This window comes from Rana temporaria, chromosome 7 (genome assembly GCF_905171775.1).
Source record: "Rana temporaria chromosome 7, aRanTem1.1, whole genome shotgun sequence".
In the NCBI taxonomy this organism is placed as follows: Eukaryota; Metazoa; Chordata; class Amphibia; order Anura; family Ranidae; genus Rana; species Rana temporaria.
In genome coordinates this window covers 172,722,531-172,747,627 of record NC_053495.1, presented here as the reverse complement: position 1 = coordinate 172,747,627, position 25,097 = coordinate 172,722,531, and the positions used below count along the sequence as shown (strand labels likewise).

Sequence of the window (25,097 nt, the reverse complement as noted above, 5' to 3'; positions counted from 1 at the left end):
TTTCCTCGGCCAAAAGTGTACAGATGACCGGGTTTCTCGGCAGAATATGGCTCCCATCAAGTTTCTGGCTGAATTCTGCCGAGAAACTCGGTCGTGTGTACGGGGCCTAACACTATTTTCATGCAATGATTTTCAGTGATTTTTATTCTCTGTTCTTGATCAGTCCAAAATTTTGTTCAGCATTGTTGAAATTTATTACATACAAAAATGATAAAGAAAACATACAACCAAGATTCATTCCTAACAAAGAATGACTTTAATGGCAATGTCTTTAGATTTAACATCAAAATATATTTATATATGTACATTTCTAAAACATTAAAAAATACCTGCAAACACATTGAAGACACAAAGATTTCAACAGTAATAAAAATGCCAGTATAAGAACAAAGACTAACACAAATCACACACAAGTAAGACAATGTAGTCACTGTAAATGGGCAAGGGCATGCTGCCACCTTCAAGACTTCGCATACACAGTTGGCACGGCATGCTGGAACTTATAGTTTATCAACTGATGAACAGCTGATTCTTACTTCTCAGTGAGAAAGTGGACTTCTACCAAAATTCGGTCCCAGATTTGACCATATTTAGCAGAGACCATTTCCCACCTTTGGTAAGACGTGTTTTTTGTCACAATAAGATCATGACTGGTCAATTTTAGGACAGTTGGGATGTATATTGTAGGTTGCCCTTGCTTATTTTAAAGCATAATATGACACACAGGCATTACCCTTCCTTTGCACACAGAGGTCAGCAGCTAATTTCTAGGGATTGATATTCTGCTTTGTGGGATCAGATCCCAGCCCTTTTATCTGGGGAGAGTTCTAAGTATTGGTATGGTGGCTCCAATGAAAATGTTACCATGGTTTGGAGTTCAAGGGGTCTTGGTTGGTCCCAGACAAGGTGGTAATTGGGTTAACATGAACACTTTTGTTGTATAGGGGGATTGGAGTCAAAGCGCAAGTTTTTGCCTCCACTGGCCGCCGAATTCTCATTTTCAAGACTCTCGGACATCTTGTCGCAGATGATATCAACAAGGCGTTCAAAAACTTGTTTCACCTGAATATTCTCCTTGGCACTGGCTTCAAAGAATTCAAAACCTGTGTACATAAAAAAATATGATTAAGGACTGAAATCTGTATATATTAGGCACATTAGGTGGAACTATATACAAAATTAAAAAAATACAAGTACAGTGCCTTGAAAAAGTATTCATACCCCTTGAAATTTTCCACATTTTGTCATGTTACAGCCAAAAACGTAAATGTATTTTATTGGGATTTTATATAATAGACCGACACAAAGTGGCACATTATTGTGAAGTGGAAGAAAAATTATAAACCGTTTTCAATTATTTTTACAAATAAATATCTGAAAAGTGTGGTGTGCATTTGTATTCAGCCCCCTTTACTCTGATGCACCTAACTAAAATCTAGCGGAATCCATTGCCTTCAGAAGTCACCTAATTAGTAAATAGAGTCTACCTGTGTTTAATTTAATCTCAGCATAAATACAGCTGTTCTGTGAACCCCTCAGAGGTTTGTTAGAGAGCCTTGATGAACAAACAGCACCATAAAGGCCAAGGAACACAACAGACAGGTCAGGGATAAAGTTGTAAATAAATTAAAAGCAGGGTTAGCTTATAAAAAAAGAAATCCCAAACTCTGAACATCTCACGGAGCACTGTTTAATCCATCATCTGAAAATGGAAAGAGTATGGCACATCTGGGCCAATAACCCCTTTGGGAGGAACCTAGTCCTCTATTCACGATACATAGATGACATCCTTATTATATGGAATGGCAGTGATGAAGAACTCGATGGCTTCCTGGCACATTGTGAGAGCAATCTATTTGGTATCTCATTCACACATGTAGTGGATAAAGAGTCACTAGTATTCCTTGACTTGGAGCTGAGGGCTGAAGATAGTGGTAAGATCTACTCAAAAATCCACTTTAAGGCTAGTGCGGGCAATTCTTATCTACATGCCCGCAGTCACCATCATCCAAGATGGATTAAAAATGTCCCATTTAGCCAGTTTTGCCGACTCAGGCGGACCTGTACTCTGAAAAGGGACTATGAAGACCAAAGTTTGATCCTAAGGAACAAATTCAAGGAAAAGGCATATGAATAAGTGCATATCGAGGAAGCCTTCCAAAAATTTCTACAACTATATGAAGAAGACGGTCCAGTCAGCAATAAAACTGTGAGGCAAGCCACTGATGAAGCACCAATGGTACGATTCTGCACTAGGTACAATAACAGAGTACCAACGATACAGAAAATCTTCCAAAAAAACTGGAAGATCTTGGTATCAGATCCTGTCCTAAAGAAGTGTCTTCCGCCCCACCCAAATCTAGTCTTCAGAAGGCCCAAAGATTTGAGGAGCATTATTGCCCCAAGCAGAGTAAGGAAACGTAGAAATAACTGAATGGATGGTCCCTGGACCACAATCTTTGACCAAAAAGGTAGCTATAGATGTGGAGTGAGCAACTGTGGAAACTGTGTGCATATGTGCCACAGGAAAAAAGCTGTAACTGGGGTAGACGGAAGAAGCCACAGGATAAAACAATTTATCAATTGTGGCATTGCCTACGTCATTTATGGCATGCTCTGCCCATGTGGTCTCTTATATATAGGTTGAACATTATGACCAATGAGGACCAGGATGAACGAGCACAGGAGCAGCATCCTAAAAGAAAAGGATAAATGTTCAGTGCCAGGACACTTTAAGGAAGTCCACGACAGCAAAGTGGACGGTCTCAAAGTGTTTGGCATAGAGGCCATCTCAAGTACTTTGGACAGTGGTAAGAAGTATCAAATCCTCTGTAAAAGAGAGGCCTTCTGGATATTTACTTTGGGTACCAGGGCCCCACAGGGTTTGAATGAGGAGATAGAGTTGCATAATATTGTATGAACCTGGTAAGAGGGGTAGGGAACATATGGATAGTGAGTTCAGTCACCACTTTGGACCCTCCTTTTTTTTACCTTCTATGAGTATGTCATGCCTTTGGGTTGTGATCATGCTCTACTGTGTGTGGGGGGTAGTTCTCCCAGGTTGGGCCAGATAGTACTGGGCGCTGTTGGTTGTCCACCAGCTGGCCCAGTGGGGCCCTCCCTTGGTGAACTTCCCTCATTTAAGAGGGATCTGTTTAATAATCAATTATTAATTTATAAAAATTTCACATTTTTAAGTGTATGTATAGACTATCATGGAAGGAGGTATTTTTGTAGCAATTTAATTACTGCATTGTGATTTATTGGGTATATGTGGTGGTCAGTGGTCTCCCTGCAGGCCCGTGAGGTCTCGGACATTTTGGATGAGGCATATGGGTCTGGTACGCAGTGGGGTAGAAATACTACTAATGGGCTGATTATATAAGGATCTATACGTGTATTTTACTATTATACATATTTTATCATTTTCATTTATAATAATTTTTTTCAGCCACCCGATGAAGGAAGCCAGGGAAGGACCTATCCTGGAGAGGGCCATGCAAGAGGCTGGTACCTTGGGAGAAGGCCTGGAAACGTCATCGAAGAATGCACCGTATACTGAGAAGCTTGATAGTGTCGCCTGTCGGATCTAAAGTTCTAAAGAAACAAAGCTAAAGAGATCCGGGTGCTGAATCCTGTGGCAGGGGATTCCGGACCAAAGTGTCTCATCTAGAAAGGAAGGTCTGTGTCAGAGACTGTACTTTACTTTGTGCGCCATCCCGGCTGCTAGGTCAGTGAGAGGGACCTATCCGGGTGAGCAATACCCACTTTGACTAGAGTGGCGACGAGAACTGTATGCTGAAAAAGGTGTGTTTCCCTACTTTGATTATGCACCTGAACCTACCTACCCTTCCACCCCTCATCCTTCTTTTCTTCTAAAGTTCTTGTTACAGCCAATCACGGTGGTCACATGATCAGAAACCCTGCCTCCCAGCATCAGAAAGGGCCGGGAGGCACCGGTGTCAAGGTTCTTGCATAAGCCCAGTCATAACTGGTTCCCTTCAAGGAATCTGCAAGATACAATCTGCATTTTTTTATATATATATTTCAATTTTTTTGAGCTTTATGACATGCTTATCAACAGAAGAAAATTTAATCTTACAGGACTTTAGGTTTCAGTAGAGATGGATAGAGCATAGTTATGTGTTGCCCCTATCTAGTCTGGATCAGAAGTTAGGATGGCTCTGCTAGCTATACAGCAGGTTTACAATGCAGACTGATGACTAGGGATGTTCTATAGAGCAACACTACAATGCACACAATCAGCTGGAAGGATAACAAAGAGGAGCATGGATTTCAGCTGATGCTGTACTTGTGACTTCTTTACAAAACCATCAGCTGCCATTGTCATCTAGTGCTGATCACAGGGTGATGGGTAGAACGTGGGGACATGTGGTATAGGATACTTATATAGCAAGAAACCTGAATCGCAGCAGGGCTCATTCAGGCACCACAGGAGTTAGTCTACCCCACTTCTACAATATGATTGGCACCTCTCCTTCAGAAAAAAGGATTTAAAATTCACCACACAGCAGGGCTGTGGATTCTCACTCCAGGAAAGATGAAATCCTGGGAAGATTGCTTTGCATGCATCATGCATATTCTCTGCTCAGTACACGTCAGATAAAAATCCTATAGGGTGTCTGCTAAAAGCTGATCAAAAATTAAAGTTCAGGTCTGCCCTAAAAAAATCGAGAGGTTGGGAAGGTGCACAAGGGTGTTTAAAATCCGTTTAGCACTTTTATAACTAGGTCACGTTCATTTTATTATAACTGATGGCTGAGTTTTTAAGTGCATTGTTATGACTGCAAATACCTGCATTAGTCTTCAAACTGAGCTATGTACCCCATAGAGCAGTGGTCATCAACCCTGTCCTCAGGGCCCACTAACAGGTTTGCAAGATAACTGAAATACATGACAGGTGATATCATTTGCTGCTCAGTGATTGCAGTATTCTAGTCTGCATCTCCCCAAGGTAATACATAAAACCTGGCCTGTTAGTGGGCCCTGAGGACAGCGTTGATGACCACTGCCATAGAGCACCTGGAATCCTAGAACCTAGTCTGTACATGGATTCTCTATTTCAATAAACCCAACCGTCTGTCATGTAACCGTCAAATGCAAGGCCTTAATAATCAGTACAGGCTCTGACATTTGACAGCCGAATGATGGAGCAGTGGTGGTCAAGTTTCTTAATATGGTGGGCTTCAAATGTGGTCCTCAACTTGACCAAATGGCTGCACATAAAATTCAGTGAATATTTAGCATCAGAAACAGCAGACACAGAACAGGACAGACTAATTGCATGAAACAAGAGATGGTTAGAGACTGCAGACAATGGCACAGGAGACATTCGAGGACTGCAGACATGATGCAAGAGATGGTCAGAGACTACAGACATGATTAAAGAAATGGTCAGAGACTGCAGAAATGATACAAGACATGATAACAGACTGCAGACATGGTACAAGAGATGGTCAGAAAGTGTGGACATGATGCTAGAGATGGTCAGAGACTGCGGATATGATGCTAGAGATGGTCAGAGACTGTGGATATGATGCTTGAGATGGTCAGAGACTGCGGACATGATGCTAGAGATGGTCATAGATTGCAGACATAATACAAGAACTAGTCAGACTGCAGATCTGATACATGAGATGGTCAGAGACTGCAGATATGATACAAGAGATGGGCAGAGACTGCGGACGTGGTACAAGAGATGATCAGAAAGTTTGGACATGATGGTAGAGATATTCAGAGACTGTGGACATGATGCAAGAGATGGTCAGAGAGTGTGGACATGATATTAAAGATGATCATAGATTGCAGACATGATACAAGAAATGGTCAGAGACTGCAAATATGATACATGAGATGGTCAGAGACTCTAGCCAATATGCTAGGTTGATGCACAAGGTTGTCAGAGGCTGAGAACCTGCTAATAGGAGTTATTGTAGACTGAGGATAAGTGTCAGGAACGTTACTTACCGAGGCCGAGATGCTGAGGGCGGCTCACCTTTGCGACCCTGTGCAGACCACTCCCTGGAGTTAGAACAGAGGAGGGACGGCACAAGGAGGCACCTGTGCCGGGAACTGGTAGGCAGACTTGGTGCAGCTGACGAAAACAGGGCAGGTGCAGAGGACTGGAGACAGTCGTTGATCAGGCAGGAACAGGCAGGTAAGTCCAGAAGGGACCAACAGGAAACAAAGGCAAATCCGGGTCACAGGCCGTGGGTCAGGAGTTGGAGAGATCAGAGGAAGTCCGTGAGAGCAAGCCAAGGTCAAGGGGCAGGAGACAACAGCAAATCCGATAAGCAGGCAGGGGTCAAGTGTAGGAGACGGCAGAGAATCGTCAAGGTCCAATCCGGGTCAAGCAGGTCTGGGTATACAGGTTTCCAAGGTTCTCTCACAGGGTAAAGCTGACAACGAACCAGCAATTAGCAAAGGGGAAGGGGCTGGCTTAAATAGGCCGCACTGGCCACTGATTGGTCCACAGAAGTACAGGTTTCAGAACCAGGCTCCAATGGACAGCACACAGAATAGAACTGAGCAGTGGCTCAGAGACAAAAGAGCTGGACCTTCAATGGAGAGATCCTGGGTTCGATTCCACCCAGGACCAACTAGGGAAAGAGACCGTAAAAGGTCTGTGCCCTGACAATAAGCTTCAGGACATGTATTACATGAGACTGCTGGAAATCAGTGCTATAACAGGGCAGTAGGGAAGCACAGATTACTCCCTGCTGGAGCCCTGAAGGCCACACAAATAGTGTCATGGGCCATAGGTTGGGCACCAGGGGGCATAAACAGTTGAAGTAAATATATTTTTACTATTACACCTTCTAAAGAGATTGTAATTCTGTTCAGCCCATCATACACCTCTATAACCCTGCACAGAGAGCCAGGCAGGTGACTTCTTGCTTCACCAATGCAGCTTTAAATATGTAATTCCTCTGGCTCTAGCCTGCTTAATGCCAGATGACCAAGCATTATCACCTCTGTCCAATGTGCAGGGATGCTAAAATAGGAGGTAGCATCACTGACTCAAATAGGAAGTTATCATATAATTGAATGGGGCAAGGAGGCCGGGTGGATGCTAAATATGCATTTTCTGTAACCGGGGATTCGCAGCAGAAATTCAGTTTGCCGCGAAACTACCAACTTCACTTTTTGGACAAAATGTTGTCAATGTTTGCTTCCAATGTACTCCAATGCATTCTGCTGCAAATCATCGTTCATCCCTATTTGTAAGCAATCTTCCATTCTAGCACCATCTTCTGTTGTAATTATCACCATCTTTCAGTGTCTCCAGCTGCCATCATCATTGTAAGGGTATAAAATCTATTATTTTTGAGCAGGTTAGTAATAACTATTATATCAGTGGGAATGTGAAATTTTGCTAAAATAGCCATATACATTTAGGACTCATCTTACTGGGTAGGACAAAGAGGAAAATCTACACAAGAGACAATAAATATACTTAGCAAAAAAGTGCCTTTAAATTTGTCTGAATGCCAGCAGAGGGTGCTGCAGCACAACACATACCAAGTTGTTCAGCTAGGTGCTTTCCTTTCTCTGCAGGTATCACTCTCTCATCCTCCATGTCACACTTATTTCCAACCAGTATGACCTGTGCATTGTCCCAGGAATAGGTTTTTATCTGTGTAGCCCTAAAAAAAAGAAGACAACATCGTTTAAGGAATCAATTATTAGACTTGTGTATAGATTTCCTATACAATGCCCGCAGAGTCTCAACACAGGTGCCAAAAGACATCCCTCCTTACCATCTAAGAAAGCTGGTTTGGTGGCATGTAAGACCTTTCTTGCAGGGAGTCATTTTATATATCATATATATATATATATCATTTTATATATGGAAAAAAACTTCCATTGACATTTATTTCGAAAATCAACAGCTGAGATCATATATTTGATTTGGTGCAATAATACAATGACAACATTTTGCACTTGTCTTGTTCATAATTAGTCTTGTTACTCATTGAAATTACATTGAGTGATGCCCTAGCTGACCATTCTGCGATAGGGACTAACAAGAAAACATTGTTCGACTGCCACTATTCCCTTGCAGATAAGATGGTGCTGCAGTCTGAGCATCACCAAAGCTCCAATTCTTTAACCTTTATGTGGAGACTTACAATTACTACATCAGTTTTAATTATTACTGCTAAAAAAAATGCAAATTTTTTTTGCCTTCATTTAGCACAGTGTATAAGCTATGTTTAGTAGCATTAGTGTTAAGGAGCGGGGCCGCCACGTCCTTAACAACCAGTCAATATCTGCTTGTTAAGGAGTGGGTCAGCAAGCCGGCCGATGCGTCCTTAACATAGTATGAGTAAAAAAAAAAAAGTCCGCACCCGACGAAGTAGCCATCAAACAGCTCTGCCACCTCCCACCCCTAAATAAACAAAAGGGGTGGTGCCACCCAGTGGCATCACTGTGTGGCCCCCCCCCCCATTGTTACATCATCGACTGGGGCAATGACATCACAAGGGGTGAGGGTCACCCAGTGGCTCCACCCCTTAGTTTATTAGACGTCTGACGATTGACGATGGATCTATACATTTTTTGTTTTTTTTTCAATAGAGGACTTTGTGTGTGTTATTTACTTTTTTAAACTTTTTGGGTGAATAAATAGGGGTACAATGTACCCCTACTCATTCACAGAGGAGAGGCCCTGGGATCTGGGGCCCCCTTGATAAAAGTGGCTTCCAGATTTTGATAAGTCTCCCCCCACACAACCACCAAGGCCCTTGTCCTCATCAACATGGCAAAGCACCCCCCCCTCCCCATGTTGTGGGCATGTGGCCTGGTATGGTTCAGGAGAAGGGGGCTCGCGCTAATCCCCCCTCCCCTTTACTGGCCTGCCAGGCTGCATGCTTGGATAAGGGTCTGGTATGGATTTTGGGTGGGATCCCCACACAGTTTTTTTCTACAATATTATATTTCCGGCAATTGTTTTGTTTACATTAAGCTGTCAGCGGGGGAACCCTGCTAACAGCTGATGACTCGCCCGTTGTAAAGGACATAGTGGCCTCCGTTTAGAGAAAAAAATGCTGGGTACCCGCATTTAGCAGAGTTTAGGATTTTTTTCTGCCAAAAAGCTGCTGTTCCAGAACACGCAGGCAGTGGGGGGTGGGGGGTTAGGGGTTTCCGTCACTAAACTCTCTTGCCATTAAATGCTGCTAAAAGCCTATGTGTACATGAATACATAGGATAACATGCAGGGGAGTTTAGAGGCAGTAAAAAAAATTATCCGACGCCCATAACAGTAGCGTCAAAAATGTCTAGTGTGCATGAGGCCTCAATACCCAATCCCAATAATGACATTTTTTCAGTAAAAAAGTATAAAATGTCTTACCGAGAACTTTTATCCAAAACATGACAGTAACAAAATTAACAAATGGCATGCCTTAAATGTGAAAAACTCCAGTGGAGTGTGGGGTGTAGCAAGATGGCGGCGACGGAACGTCACCTCCATTACAAAAGCTGACGGGTCGCCTAATCTGACGAAACACTGCAATAGCTGGAGGGCCACAGGTTGAGCAGCCATGGTCTACTTCAACGTTTCTCAACCAGTGTGCCGCGGCACACTGGTGTGCCGTGAAGAGTCCCCAGGTGTGCCGCGGCAAAATGGTCCCAAATATTGTAACACTACTGCTGGGCATTTGTCTTTACAGCGGTGCCGGTCCGCTGTGTAAAACTCACTTCCCGGCACTCGGGAAGCTGTGCTGGCTGTGCGGGCCTCCCGACCGCGTCTTGCCAACCGAATACGTCATCGGTTGCTATGGGAGGGTCGGATGCACGCACTGCTTCTGTGACGTGAGAGCCGCGGGTACCGTCCTTAACTCTGCCTGGTGCGCTTTTCCCTGAGGGGGAAGAAGAAAGGGTAGAAGAGCCACTGTGACCGACACTCCTCCCCTGCACGCAGACATGGCCACCCACTCAGAGAGGGAGAAGGCCCTGAAGCTGAAAAAGCAGCACCAGGCCATCCTGTCTCGTATGCTGAGGGAGGAGGACAACAAGTATTGCGCTGACTGCGAGGCCAAGGTTAAGGTGGTGAGGGGGGGCTCTGCTATGAATAACCAGCTGTCACAGTTACTGACACCCCACATCCTCCATTCATGGCTACAGCACTCTGGATCTGATTGGTTGTTGTGCAGCTCTGACAGTTCTTCTTTCAGTGTATGTGTGCATGTGTACACATGTCTGTTAGTGTGTGTCTGACAAAAGTAGTTCTGATGGTACAGGAATAGGGGGGGGTCAGGATTAAAAGTAAAATACATACAGACAGATGCGCACGCACACAAACCGACGCACAAAAACGTGTGTTTGTACGTGTGTCTGTTTGTGTGCGTGCGCATCTGTCTGTATGTATGTTACTTTTAATCCTGACCCCCCTATTCCTGTACCATCAGAACTACTTTTGTAGGGCTTGTTCGAGATAACAGCAAGGACTGCTGCTCCTCTGAAAAGCAATTTGTGTTCATATCGCTTTTCAGGGGCATTTGTCAGCCAGTAAAGAGGCATATCTTGCCTCCTCACCACCTGTTTTAAGCCCGTAAATGCAATGCACACAGTTGCGGGGTAGTTGCAGTACAGCCCCAATCACCCTGGGTATACCTCCAGCTGCAGCCACAGCATGTTTACACCCCAGCTGTTGCCTCTGCAGCTAAAGGGGCAAAAGTTGGGGGTGGTAAAAACGGCTCAACCATGTGGTTTTACTGCCCCTCCAGCCTGACATGCGAACAAGCTCTTGGTTCTGTATGGATGCGTGCTGCGTGTAGGGCAGCCCATTCATTTCCCTACCCACAGTAATGCGGGGAAAGAAGTCCCCGACCCTTTTTTTTTAAATTGTGCCACAACAAAAGCAACCCATGTTTGCCAATGGATGGGGCACCATTAAGATTTAATGGCACCCCTAAAGAGCAGAGCATTTGTCTGTGTGTCAAGAACGAGCGCGATTTTGCACATGTTCCGCAACACACAGCGACGTGAACCAAGTCTTGGACAGGGGTGCCTCAAGACTGAAAATATTTTTCAAGGGCGCCCCGACTGGAAAAAGGTTGAGAAACACTGGTCTACTTTATAGCCTTCCCACAGTTACAGCCCAAGCTGTTCTTATGTTGCTGTTCCAGCTGAACTACTAAGTAAACAGGAGATCTTCAAAATAAATGCTGCTGTCTAAAGCATTGGTGACCTTTATTGAAGTGAGAGATCAGCCAATGTGAAATCTGATTATTTACCTAATAAAAATCATATTACCAAAACACATAGGCTTGGAGTCATGTTGCTCAGCACTGAAGGGAGCTTAGAACAGCATTTTCTCTAGGAAAAATATTTATTTTGTCTATTACTCTGCCTCATCAGGCAAGTATGTTAACATGGCTTTACATCCAAGTTAACCACTAGGCGCCTGCGCTACAATGGAAAGACGGCTACAGCGTGGACCCCAATTGCCGGAAGGATGTCAATAGACGTCCTCCACTTTGCACGCGCCCCCTGACGCACTGTGATCACCGAGTCACTGAGACTTACCACGTGGTCAGCTGAAGCCTCATGAGCGTATATTAACCACTTAAGGACCGCCTCCTACACATATACGTCGGCAGAATGGCACGGCTGGGCACATCCACGTACAGGTACATCCTCTTTAAGTGCCCAGCCGTAGGTCGTGGGCGCGTGCCCGCGACATGCTCCAGCGACCCGGTCCGAAGCTCTGTGACCGCAGGACCCGCGGACCCAATCGCCGCTGGAGTCCCGTCATCGGTCCCCGGAGCTGAAGAACGGGTAAACACAGCTTCCCCGTTCTTCACTGTGGCGCCGTCATCGATCGTGTCATCCCTTATATAGGGAACCACAATCAATGACGTCACACCTACAGCCACACCCCCTACAGTTAGAAACACAGATGAGGTCATACATAACCCCTTCAACGCCCCCTTGTGGTTAACTCCCAAACTGCAATAGTCATTTTCACAGTAAACAATGCATTTTAAATATTTTTTTGCTGTGAAAATGACAATGGTCCCAAAAATGTGTCAAAATTGTCAGAAGTGTCCGCCATAATGTCGCAGTCACGAAAAAAATGATCTCCGCCATTAGTAGTAAAAAAAAAAATAATAAAAATGCAATAAAACTATCCCCTATTTTGTAAACGCTATAAATTTTGCGCAAACCAACCGATAAACGCTTATTGCGATTTTTTACCAAAAATAGGTAGAAGAATACGTATCGGCCTAAACTGAGGAATTTTTTTATATATATATATATATATATATATATATATATATATATATATATATATTTTTTTTTTTTTTTTTTTTTTTGGGGGATATTTATTGTAGCAAAAAGTAAAAAATATTGCATTTTTTTCAAAATTGTCGCTCTATTTTTGTTTATAGCGCAAAAAATAAAAACCGCAGAGGTGATCAAATACCACCAAAAGAAAGCTCTATTTGTGGGAAAAAAAAGAACAACAATTTTGTTTGAAAGCCACGTCGCACGACCGCGCAATTGTCAGTTAAAGCGACGCAGTGCCGAATCGCAAAAACTGGCCGGGTCCTTTAGCTGCCTAAAGGGCCGGGTCTTAAGTGGTTAATGAAGGAGAAAAATTACCCGTTTGGCAATTTTTTTTTTTTTTTTTCAAATTCTGTCTTTATTTTTTTTTAACAAAAAATAAAAACCGCAGAGGTGATGAAATACCACCAAAAGAAAGCTCTATTTGTGGGGAAAAAATTATTTCCAATCACTCAATTTAGCAGATGTGGCAAGGACCACTGCTGGATAAAACTGAACTGTGCACTTGACACTCCTGGAGGATTTATCTTCTACTTACCAGTCCTGAACAGCATTATAGGACTCCTCATTTGTGATGTCATACATGAGTATAAATCCCATTGCACCTCTGTAATAGGCAGTTGTGATAGTCCTGTATCTCTCCTGACCAGCTGTATCCTAAAAAGAAAAAAAAAAATTAAAGTAAGAATTTCAATTCTATAATGTGCTTAAAAGGAATAGTGGATGTATATATTATTTATTTCTTTATAATACCCCGGAATTCAAATACATTTTTAGGTCAGTTAATATTAATATGCAATATGTCATATTATGTCCTACCAGAAGGTGGCACTCTAATCTTACCATTTCATAACCCTCAGCTATGCGAAAAGAATTGCTTTTCTTCATAGACCTGTCATCAGAGCGTTGACTCTTTCCTTATCGGATACCTCAATCTAAGGTTTCTATCAGGCAGACGAAGCTACAAAGCAAGATGCTCTGCTCTGCTCTGCTGTTTGTCCCCCCCCCTTTTATTACCTGTAGTGTTTTGGGGACCCATTTGTAAATAAACGGAAAAAAAAGCTTAAAGTGATACTAAAGTCTATTTTTTAAATAAAAAAAAAGAGATCGGTCTTACTTCCTCTGTGCAACTATATTGCACAGAAAGGTCCTTTACCTCCTCTTCTAGCAGTCCCCCCGCTAGCATTGTCACGTTTTCAAGGTGACTCTGTAGCAAGTTAGGTGCTAAGAAGTCCCCCATGTGTGCACACTCCCGTACCGGGTTGTGTAAACCCTTCTGAACAGGAGCCCATGGCTCTGCTGTCCTCAGTTTCACCTGTAAAAGCAGAAGTGAGGAGAGCTTTGCTACAGCTGGAGCAGTGAACACACCAGGTACGTTTTTAGAGACTGGGGACCTAGGACAGATAGTGTTTTTTTTTTACCTTAATGCAGAGAATGCGTTCAGTTAAAACACTTTAAAGTGGAGGTCCACCCAAAAAGTAAATTTTTAACATTAGATTGATGCTCATTTTGTCAAGGGGAATCGGGTAGTGTTTTTAAAATCGGAGCTGTACTCGTTTTAGAGATCGATCTTCTCCGCCGCTTCCGGGTATGAGCTGCGGGACTGGGCGTTCCTATTTGATTGACAGGCTTCTGACAGGCTTCCAACGGTCGCATACATCGCGTCACGATTTTCCGAAAGTAGCCGAACATCGGTGCGCAGGCGCCGTATAGAGCCACACCGACGTTCGGCTTCTTTTGGCTACTCGTGACGCGATGTATGCGACCGTCGGAAGCCTGTCAATCAAATAGGAACGCCCAGTCCCGAAGACCATACCCGGAAGCGGCGGAGAAGATCGCTCTCTAAAACGGTAAGTACTGGTTCAATTTTAAAAAAAATACCCAATTCCCCTTGACAAAATGAGCATAAATCTAATGTTAAATTTTTTTCGGGTGAACTCCCGCTTTAAGACTTTGAAACCACTTTAACAAATGAAAACGAATGCAAACACCAACTGTAAGCATTGGTAACCTGAAATATAATAAATTGCTTTTGGGTTTAATATTGTTCCAGAGGTTTACTTCCGTCTTCAACCTCACTGTTCAGTCCACTTCCTGTCCCTGTGACCAGGGCCGCCGATAGGGGGGGGGGTACCCCTACAGGAGGCCCAGGCACACAGGGGGTCCCGGACAGCAGAGGATCTGTGTGGCGGGACAGGAGGACATTTGCAGAATGTGCCTCTCCCTACAGCAGCTAAAAGCTGGTTCCTCCTTCTCTCCCTCTAGCCGGCTTTCAGCTGCTGGAGGGAAAGACACAGACATAGTGCATCATTCTGTAATTGTCCTCCCATCCCACTGCACTGATCCCCCCTCCCTGGGCTGCCCACATCCGATTCCCCCTGTGTAGACAAGCCCCCCCCAGCATCGCTGCAAGCATTCCTCTCCCACCGGCTGCTGCGGGTACACAGGGGAATGGAGAGTGGAATGGAGAGTGGAATGGAGAGTGGGGGGAAGGGGCCAGTAAATATGTCATTTACTGGCACCTTCCTTTTCTGAATTGCATGCAGTGAGCGATCTGTACTGATTGCTCCTGTGTCCATTGGTAACTGAGCATAGAAAACTGTGTTTACTATGCTTCAACTTATGAATTAACAGAACCCTCTCTTTCCTGTTCAATACTGCACTCTAGTCCGGTCACGTGATCTCCCTGTATCAGCCAGTGCTCGATAATGGTTGGGAGCAGAGACAACACCCATAGGCTCCCAAGGCCCATCCAATGTCATCGCTCCCTCCTCTCCCTTGCAGCTGCCACTGGCTGAGGCAAGGGAGCTGAATCACATGACCAAACTGAAACGGCTTGAAGATAGGTAAGCATACAGATCTTTCTTACTCAGGTTAGTCAGAATACATGGTTTGGATGGGGAGGGGCATTTTTAAGAGTAGTTATGTTTTGCCTAGAATTCTTCTTTAATAATATTGCATGTATTAACCACATACAGGTATCAAAATACAGTATTTTTTGTGATAGGACATAAACACAGGAATGGATTCCAAGAAACCCCTCGGGCTTTACCACTGACAATTTAACTGATAAAAATAAAATAGCAAAATCCTTAATTAAAAAAAAAAAATCATATATGGCTCCAGTCAGGGACTTCCCCCCCCCAAAAAACAGGAAGGGGGGGAGCGATAAGTCAAACTAAATGGGTAATAGCCAGTGGCGGCTGGTGAAGTTTTAGGATGGGGGGGCGCAATACCCAGCCCTTCCACATTTGGTCCCTCCCACTTCTCATAAGCCACACCCCTTATAGAATCCACCACTCCGTCCCCTGTATTCCACTTGCTTCCACTCAATGTCAGGAGTATACAGCTCAGCGTCACAGCACAGAGTATATAGCCCCAGCATCACAAATCATGGTATATAGCGCAGCCTTACAGATCGGTGCAAACAAACTAAAATATGACACTGTTAGTAATGAAGGACTCGAAATGGGCAGGAGATTACCAGAGACTGCGGACATACTGCACAAGATTACCAGAGACTGTGGACATACTGCAGGAGATTATCAGAAACTGCGGACATACTGCACAGGATTACCAGAGACTGCGGACATACTGCACAAGATTACCAGAGACTGTGGACATACTGCAGGAGATTATCAGAAACTGCGGACATACTGCACAGGATTACCAGAGACTGCGGACATACTGCACAAGATTACCAGAAACTGCGGACATACTGCAGAAGATTACCAGAGACTGCAGACATACTGCAGAAGATTACCAGAGACTGCAGACATACTGCACAAGATTACCAGAGACTGCAGGAATTACTTGTCATGCGACTTGGGACTTAAATGTTGCATGACAAGTCGTACCCCATGATTTCCAATGAGAACCGTTCATATCTGTGCGACTTCAAAGTAGTCCCTGCATTACTTTGGTCCCACATTGATGCAACTTGAGGTCCATAGACCTCCAGAATACACAGGCATTGCTTTAAGTCACATCAAAATTGCAGTAGAATTGTGCAACTTTCAGACTGCATTAGCCTGAAAGTTGCAAGATTCTGCCACAATTTTTTGGTGCGATTTTGCAGCGACTTGAAGCAATGCCTATGTATTCTGGAGGTCTATGGACCTCAAGTCACATCAAGGTGGGACAAAAGTAATGCAGGGACTACTTCAAAGTTGCACAGATATGAACAAACTAAATGGGTAAATCATCGGGTCCAACTTATCCTGCAACTTTCCAGTCCCAAGTCGCAGGACAATTTGCAAGCGGGGGGTGGTGTGGTGTTGACGGACGATATTTTCCCTGCACATTAAGTATAAAAAAAGTTTTTTTTTTAATAACTGAATTTTTTACATAGAAAAGAAATGTTGTTAATAAGTGGGTAAATGAATTATAAAAAAAGCCGGTTATTGAAAAAAACTTTTTTTATAATTCATTTACACACTTATTAACAACATTTCTTTTCTATGTAAAAATTCATTACAGCACAAATAGCGGCCGGTAACACTACCCCACCAGACCACCCCCCCAAAAAAACATTGATTGGGGGGGGGGGGTTGTTGCCTGGCATTATTTTCACTGAATATTAAATATTAAAAAATATAAAAAAAAAAAATTGGATTAAGCAGGGGGGGGGGGGTGGAGGGTGGATGCCAACCGCCAATTTTTTTTTTTTTAAATAAGCGGGGGGTGGGGGGGGCCGCCGAATAGTGACGTCGGAACGAGCACAGAGACGGGTGGGTGCACACAGAAAGTGTATGCACCCGCCCGGCCATAACAATACACTCCATCGCGCGGGGAAGCAAGTGGCGCGATGGAGAACGCCACAAAGGCATATTTTTTGTGCCAATGTAGCGCCGCGTCTGCAATCCCGTGATTGCACAGACGTGGCGCTACTCCTACAGCACTGTGCCCGGCGTCTGGCGCGAGGACACAGTGCACATAAGGCCCTTTTTTGAATTTTTTTTTTTCTTAAAGGGACAGATTTAAAAAATGTTTTTTTTTTTTTTTTTAACTGACTGGGGGATGGGGGGCGGCGCCCGGGCGCCCCTATGGACGGGCCGCCACTGGTAATAGCCCTCAACACCTCTACAACTCCCCAAATTGACCAACCAAATCTCTTAAACTGGACTCACTAACAAATGTGAGATATTACAGATACTCGTGCCATCAGATCAACATGTATAAATACATAAGTGGTCCATAGTGTGAACTTGGTGTGGAGTTATTCACTTTAAGGTCATCACAGAGGGCAAGGGGCACTTTTTATGTCTGGAGTAAAGGAGATTTAATCTCTAAATAAGGAAAGGTTTCTTCACAGTAATGCCCCATACACATGATCACTTTTTTAAAATGTCATTTTTTGTGTCGTAAAAAATGATCGTGTGTGGGCAAAAACAAAGTTTTAAACCCGCACATACCCAGAAGCAAGTTATGAGACGGGAGGTAAAACTACCATTCATAATGGAGTAAGCACATTCATCACGCTGTAACAGACAAAAAAGCACAAATCGTCTTTTACTAACAAGTAACCAGCTAAAAGCAGCCTCAAGGCGAATAGAACTTCCCCTTTAGAGTGCCATCACTTTGTTCATCATTTTTCAAAAACGATGGTGTGTGGGCAACATCATTTTTAATGATGAAGTTGGAAAAATTTCATTTTTTTTATGATAAAAAATGAAATTTTTTTTTCATCACAAAAAGTGATCGTGTGTACGCGGCATAAGAGCTGTGAAAATGTGGAATAGACTTCCTCAACAGTTGGTTGTGTCCAGCTTAGTAGATTGCTTTAAAAAAAAAAAAAAGCCATGACTTCTTTCCTAAATGTACATAATATAACTGGATACTAATATTTATAGGTAAAGTTGATCCGGGGAACATCCGATTGCCTTTTGGGGGATCAGGAAGGAATTTATTCCCCCTGCTGGAGCAAATTAGATCATACTTTGCTGTTTTTTTTTGCCTGCCTTCCTCTGGATCAACTGTGGGTATGGGATTGTGTATATAGGATTGTAAAAAATAAAATACAATTATATTTATATATATATATATATATATATATACACACCGTGTTTCCCCGAAAGTAAGACCTACCCTGAAAATAAGACCTACCTTGGTTTTCCAGGAGGGCTGCAATATAAGCCCTACCCCGAAAATAAGACCTAGTTTGAAGTGGTTGTCTCCTCCTCTTCTCCTGCTTGTCAGCGGGGGATCTTGACCCCCCTCCCTCTGCAATGCTCGGCTTGTGGAAGATAGCTCAGGCGGGCTATGGAAGCCCAGAACGGCACTCAGATCTCCTTCTCCTGCCTGTCAGTGTGGGATGTCTGCCCCCCTCCCTCTGCAATGCTCGGCAAAGAGAGCTCAAACGGGCTGTGGAAGCCCAGAGTGGCACTCAGATCTTCTTCTCCTGTCAGTGGGGGATGTCGGCCCCCCTCCCTCTGCAAAGCTTGGCTTGTGGAAGAGAGCTCAGGCAGGCTATGGAAGCCAGGAGCAGCGCTATAATAAGGTGCCTGACACAATACATTTTACTTTACTTCACACACGGGATTCCTGTCAGGCAGAAAGGGAGAGGGGTAGAGAAGACCGCACAATAGTAAGCCCTACCCCGAAAATAAGCCCTACCGTGTTTTTGGTTGCCAAAATTAATATAAGACCCGGGCTTATTTTCGGGGAAACACGGTATATATATATATATATATATATATATATATATATATATATATTCCCCATTTTATTGCTTTTTCAACCAGACTAACTATGTAACTAAGTATTGATGCACATCTACAAAACATGTAGAAAATTCCAACACCCATCACCAACCACATGGCACATAAGAATCTATTATACGTTATATTCGTTAGTAATATAGTAATATTAGCTCTTAAGTATAAGTGGTGTGGTTGAAACCTATTTGGGGGGTTGTACACATTTTGGGGGCTAGTACCCCTTTGGAAAGTTGGTACCATTGTTCTGGAATACATTCCTATCTCTATATTCTATATAAATGTGGGATGTAGGTACTTGAATTGTGCTGACAGACAGCCCACACACTATTGATGCAATAATATATAGTATTTATCACAATTGCAGTTCTTCAAAAATGGTATTTTGAAAAAGAAGGTCACAAAAATTGCAGCTTTAATGAGGCATTCCAAGGAGTCTACGTCAATCTATAATCCTCCATCATTATCTTTCGTACATCAAAAGTTATACGCCAGTAACACAATATATATTTAAATAAAGATGTTATGATTGGTGTCTAAATTTCTCAGCTTAGCAGGTTAAAAAGCTGCCATTTCACCACAGATCTGTCCTTTCAAACACTCTAAAAGGTCCATCTGTATTTCAATGCAGGTCAAGTCGATCTTTGATGACAAGTCATTTTGCTAATGACCTGATCCATTTGCCTGCAGCTGAGCAGAGCAATTTATACATATCCAGTGATTATGCACAGCAATTAGCGGCATCAGTAAAATGAGCACTTTCCACGAGAAGGTTACAGACTCTTTCAAACTCCTCCACAGCATCAAATTGTACCTACGGGATGGAAGGTGAATTGGGAACTCTTCAGCTATGATTGTGAAACAGCTACGTAAGTATCTAGGCAGAGTGGAGAGAGGATAATGGTTGTTGACTTGTCCTCATGAAAGTCCTTACAGAGAAGAGGTTTTGCAAAAATATCTGTTGCAATTTATAGTTAAAGAGAACCTATCATTGAAAAAGTATATTTTATTAATAAAATAATCTTTCACGACATTTTCATCCTTTGTTGCATCTCAATACTGCTGATCTGCAGCCTCTTTGCATTCCTTTCCTGGCTTCATGGACAGCAATGGCTGCATGGAATTTCTCATGGTGATTTTCTGCATAGTGACAACAGTGGATCGTGCCTTCGTAATGTGTGTTGAAACAGCTACTAGTTTTTATCAGACGTTCATGTGACAGGATAACAAAACAGGAGCACAATTGGGAGACAGAGCATTGTCACCCTATAACAGGAAGGGCCAGATCCACGTAGCGCCTCACATTTTTACGCCCGCCGTAACTTACATCGTATTTTCCGTATCCAGAAAGAATTTGCGCCGTAAGTTACGGCGGCGTAGTGTACATGTGTCGGCGTAAGGGCGCGCAATTCAAATCACTAAGTTGTGGGCGTGTTTTATGTTAATACATCTTGACCCGACGTAAATGACGTTTTTTCTGAACGGCACATGCGCCGTCCGTGGGGGTATCCCAGTGCGCATGCTCCAAATTAACCCGCAACAAGCAAATGCTTTCGACGTCTAGGCAAAGCCCTATTCGCGAACTTTTTACGCAAACGACGTACACAACGGAAAATTCGACGCTGGCCCGACGTCCATACTTAACATTGCGTACGCCTTATAGAGCAGGGGTAACGGTACGCCGAAAAAAGCCTTACGGAAACGACGAAAAAAAATGCGCCGGCCGAACGTACGTTTGTGGATTGGCGTATCTAACTAATTTGCATACTCAACGCGTAAATTGACGGAAGCGCCACCTAGCAGCCAGCGTAAATATGCACCTTACATCCGACGGCGTACTAAGACGTACGTCAGACGGATCTAGCCCAGCTTCAGGCGTATCTTGTTTTGTGGATACAAAACAAAGATACGCCGGAGCAACCTAGAAGTTACGCGGCGTATCAATAGATACGCCAGCGTAACTGCTTCGTGGATCTGGCCCGAAGTGTCTAAACAAAGACCTACATGGCAGGACCATTACGTATAATTTTAATGAATTTGGTAGACTTATATTAGCTACTTTTAAAAGTACATTTGCGACATTTGAAATGTAATTGAGTTTACATATAATTAATAGGAGTACCAAAGAGGAGTTCCAGGCTCCTCCCGCAAAAAAAAATAAAAGTCAGCAGCTACAAATACTGTAGCTGCTGACTTTTAGTATAAGGACACTTACCCATCCAGGGATCCAGCGATGTGCTCACCCAAGCTTTATCTTCAATCGTCTTCGGATGCGGGCGCCGGCATCTGAAGTGAGGGAAACAGGAAGTGAAGCCTTGTGGCTTCGCAGCCTGTTTCCTACTGCGCATGCAAGAGTCGCGCTGCGCCTTGTGAATTGTCCCGTAGTCTTCTGGGACCTGTGATGTGTGCCAGAAGACTGCGGGGGAAGGAGGGGGCTGAACTTCCGGCTCAGTTCATCATGGCAATCTGAGTCAGAAGTGGGAGCGGGTACCTGTCAAATGCATTCTATGTATTAAGGTGAAAAACCTACTGTGCTACAGCTGCCCTCAGAGCACCCCCCTTTTTCTTACCTGAGCCCGTCCCTTCCAGCGATCTGCACGAGTCCAATGGCTCCCGTCGCTGTCTCTATCCTCATTGGATAGATTGATAGCAGTGCTGTCAATCAAATCCAGTGACACAGGAGCGGGGTTGGCAGGGCTGAGTCCCGCTGTCTGTGTCAATGGAGGCAGCAGCAGGACTCAGGAGCTTTCCATGGAAAGCAGCTCTCCGTGGCGGCACCCGATGAAGGGAAGGAGCCAGGAGCCCCGTCGGGGCACCCCAGAAGAGGAAGATTGGGGCTGCTCTGTGCAAACCCTTGCACAGAGCAGGTAAGTATAACATGTTTGTTATTTAAAAGAATACATTGGAACCTTTACAATCACTTTAAGAGACACTGCAGGTGCCAGTAGCTGTCCATCAATGTGTTTGGAGGGGGGAGAAGGAAGTAGGAATATGGCTTGCTGTGGACTGTGCGCTGTATGGATGCATATATGTTCAGTTGTAATCCCAGCTGGGGGCATGCACACAAGGGAGGTTCATAGGTCAATGTAAAGGAAAGGAGCCAATGATTGCTCACAAAAGGTTTTTCAGCGTTGTGCCGAAAGAAAAAAAGTGCCGATAATGGATGTCGAAAACGCAATTTATGATGCAATTTTACCTTGTTTATGATGTGTTTTTCATAGGTCATGTGACGTTCTTGCTGCATTTTCAATGCATTTCAATGGGGAGGTTCGTTTTTGGTGCGGTTTATCAAATATGCACCAAAAATCCAGCAAGCGAGACCTTTAAAAAGGTGCTGATAATGGCCGACAATAAATTCATATTCATTATATTAATTACAAAGTCAAATATAATACAATTATTTATAAAAATATATATATATTTTTTTAAAACCGTCAATTTTGGTTTAATTTTTGGCCTGAATTTTCGGTTTCGGTTTTCATTTTGATGCACCACTAACAGAAACATGTATTGTCTTTCAGTTAGGACGTTATTTACGGTACTACTTTTTATGGCACTTGTGAGGTCTGGGACAGAAGATGCCGCAAATTATTAAAAGGTATAATTACCAGTGATAAGCAGGGCCGGATTTGCTCTCCCTGCTGCCCCAAGGCCAGGTTCCACAATGCACCCCCTCCCTGCCAACCGATCCACCCCCCCCCAAATCAACGGAGAATGGCAACTGGTTAGTTCAAATATTTTTTGTTTCTTTCTTTTTTAATTTTTTATCACTTTTTTTTATTTTGGAGCTTGTCGTTTACGTTTTTTTTATTTTTGTATAATTTTCTTATTTATTTTAATATTATTTTTCTTATTTTTCACTTTTCAATTAATTTTTTATTTTTATAATTTAATTATTATTTCTTATTTTTATTTTTTTTATCAATTTTTTCACTTAACTTAATTGCTATCACACAGGAGAAAGCAATTCCCTGTGTGATAGCAATTGGAGGTGACAGGTTCTCTTTATCGACCCTGTCACCTCCAAAACAGGAGTCCTAGCACTGTGCTAGAACTCCTGTCACAGCTGAGATGGGAAGAGCACAGCTCACCCCTCTCACTGTGTACATCGGCGGCAGGGACAGTCACAGGAGACAAACTCGGTGGCCTGGGGGAGGACGGAGTCCGAAGACAGAGCCAGTAGAGAGAGGTATGTGGGGGGGGGGGACGGACGGACGGACGGCAGCACACATTTTACAAATGATTGCGGTGACATCACCGAAATCACTTGTTGACGAGCGAGCGGATTCCAGAAAGCAACTTACCGCCCTAACTAGCCGTCGGGGGATTCCATTCCACTGCCGCCCCTCTGCACCCTTCCACCCCAAGGCCCGGCCTTGGTGGCCTTGTGGGAAATCCGGGCCTGGTGATAAGTGAATATGTAAGGATCAAGCAAATTCATCTCAGCAATACATTTTTTGAAGTGTGGATTATTCACCATTGCCCAATGGCAGTCAAGTGAATTGGCAGTTGACTACTGCATCCTGTGCTAGCTTCTGCCCCCTCCAATTTGTGAGTGATTGGCCCTATAGCTGGCTGTCAAACCTATAGAAACTGGCGTAGAGCACTAAAATACTCATCCCAAATATTTTTCCCCTCTTCTGGCCACCTCTAGGTATCTGTGACTAAATCCAAATAAAGCATAGTAGGTAGCAGACAAGGTCCACAAGATAACAAACAATGTCTTCTGTTGTGTAGCCAATCTGTACAGACAATATGCTGCTCTCGATAATACATTCTATTTTGCAAAAAAATTTAAGTGACAAAAATGAGCCTGTAAAAAAGGATGGTGTCATCGTGTACGCCCAAGGCAGCATGATGGCAAAATTTCTTCTCTTTTCCAGGTAACAAATGACAGCAGAAGCAAAGAACAATCAAACCCATTTTGATTTCCGTCACGCCGGTGCCAGTGGTATACATGACTGGTCTATTGAAGATAACTGCAAAATAAAGAGTCTTCTGTGACTTGTTTCTGTAAAGCACCTCTCAGGCATTGCTCAGAATAACTTGCAAACATCAGGTCCTTATCTCACAGACACACTCACATCGCAGATCCGGCTCGCTTTGCCACGCTGTGTTTACCGATGAGCTATGCTGACTCAATAAAAGATAATTACACATCCTGGTTTAAATGGGATATCAATCTGTAGGTGAAAGAGTTATTAAAAGTGGTCAACGGTCAGAAAAATCATTAAAAAAAAAAAATGTTCCTTCTACTCACTATCCACTTCCAGACCTTAGGTGTTTTTCAGATTGGGTGTTTGCAAAACTAAAACAGTTTTTTCTGCTAGAAAATTACTTAAAACCCCCAAACATTATATATATATATATATATATATATATTTTCTAACACCCTAGAGAATAAAATAGTGGTCATTCCAATACTTTTTGTCACACCGTATTTGCGCAGCGGTCTTACAAGCGCACTTTTTTTGGAAAAAATTCACTTCTTTGAATTAAAAAATAAGACAACAATAAATTTGGCCCAATTTTTTTATATATTGTGAAAGATAATGTTACGCCGAGTAAAATGATACCCAACATGTCATGCTTAAAAATTGCGCCCGCTCGTGGCATGGCGTCAAACTTTTACCCTTAAAAATCTCGATAGGCGATGTTTAAAAAATTCTAGAGATTGCATTTTTTGAGTTACAGAGTAGGCCTAGGGCTAGAATTATTGCTCTCGCTCTAACGATCGCGCCGATACCTCACTTGTGTGATTTGAACACCGTTTTCATATGCGGGCGCTACTCGCGTATGCGTTCGCTTCTGCGCGCGAGCTCGTCGGGACGGGGCGCTTTAAAAAAAAAAATTTTTTGTTTTCTTATTTATTTTTATTTATTTTATTACTTTTTACACTGAAAAAAAAAAATTGATCACTTTTATTCCTATTATAAGGAATGTAAACATCCCTTGTAATAGAAAAAAGCATGACAGGTCCTCTTAAATATGAGATCTGGGCTCAAAAAGACCTCATATTTAGACTAAAATGCAAAAAAAAAAATTTAAAACTGTCATTTTTTCAAA

At 43.2% G+C, this 25,097-nt stretch overlaps 1 protein-coding gene across 1 annotated transcript in view; it reads right to left on the bottom strand.

Annotated features, from left to right (window-relative positions):
* Positions 1-233: 233 nt before the first annotated feature.
* RAB3B (RAB3B, member RAS oncogene family) overlaps positions 234-25,097 on the bottom strand; it is a 114,008-nt gene continuing 89,144 nt past the window's right edge. The window contains exons 3-5 of the mRNA XM_040360483.1: positions 12,854-12,972; positions 7,543-7,667; positions 234-1,103 (exon numbers count right to left, since the gene is read on the bottom strand). Coding sequence (XP_040216417.1) covers positions 919-1,103; positions 7,543-7,667; positions 12,854-12,972 — 429 coding nt within the window. The 3' untranslated portion in view covers positions 234-918. The remainder of the gene's footprint in view (positions 1,104-7,542; positions 7,668-12,853; positions 12,973-25,097) is intronic.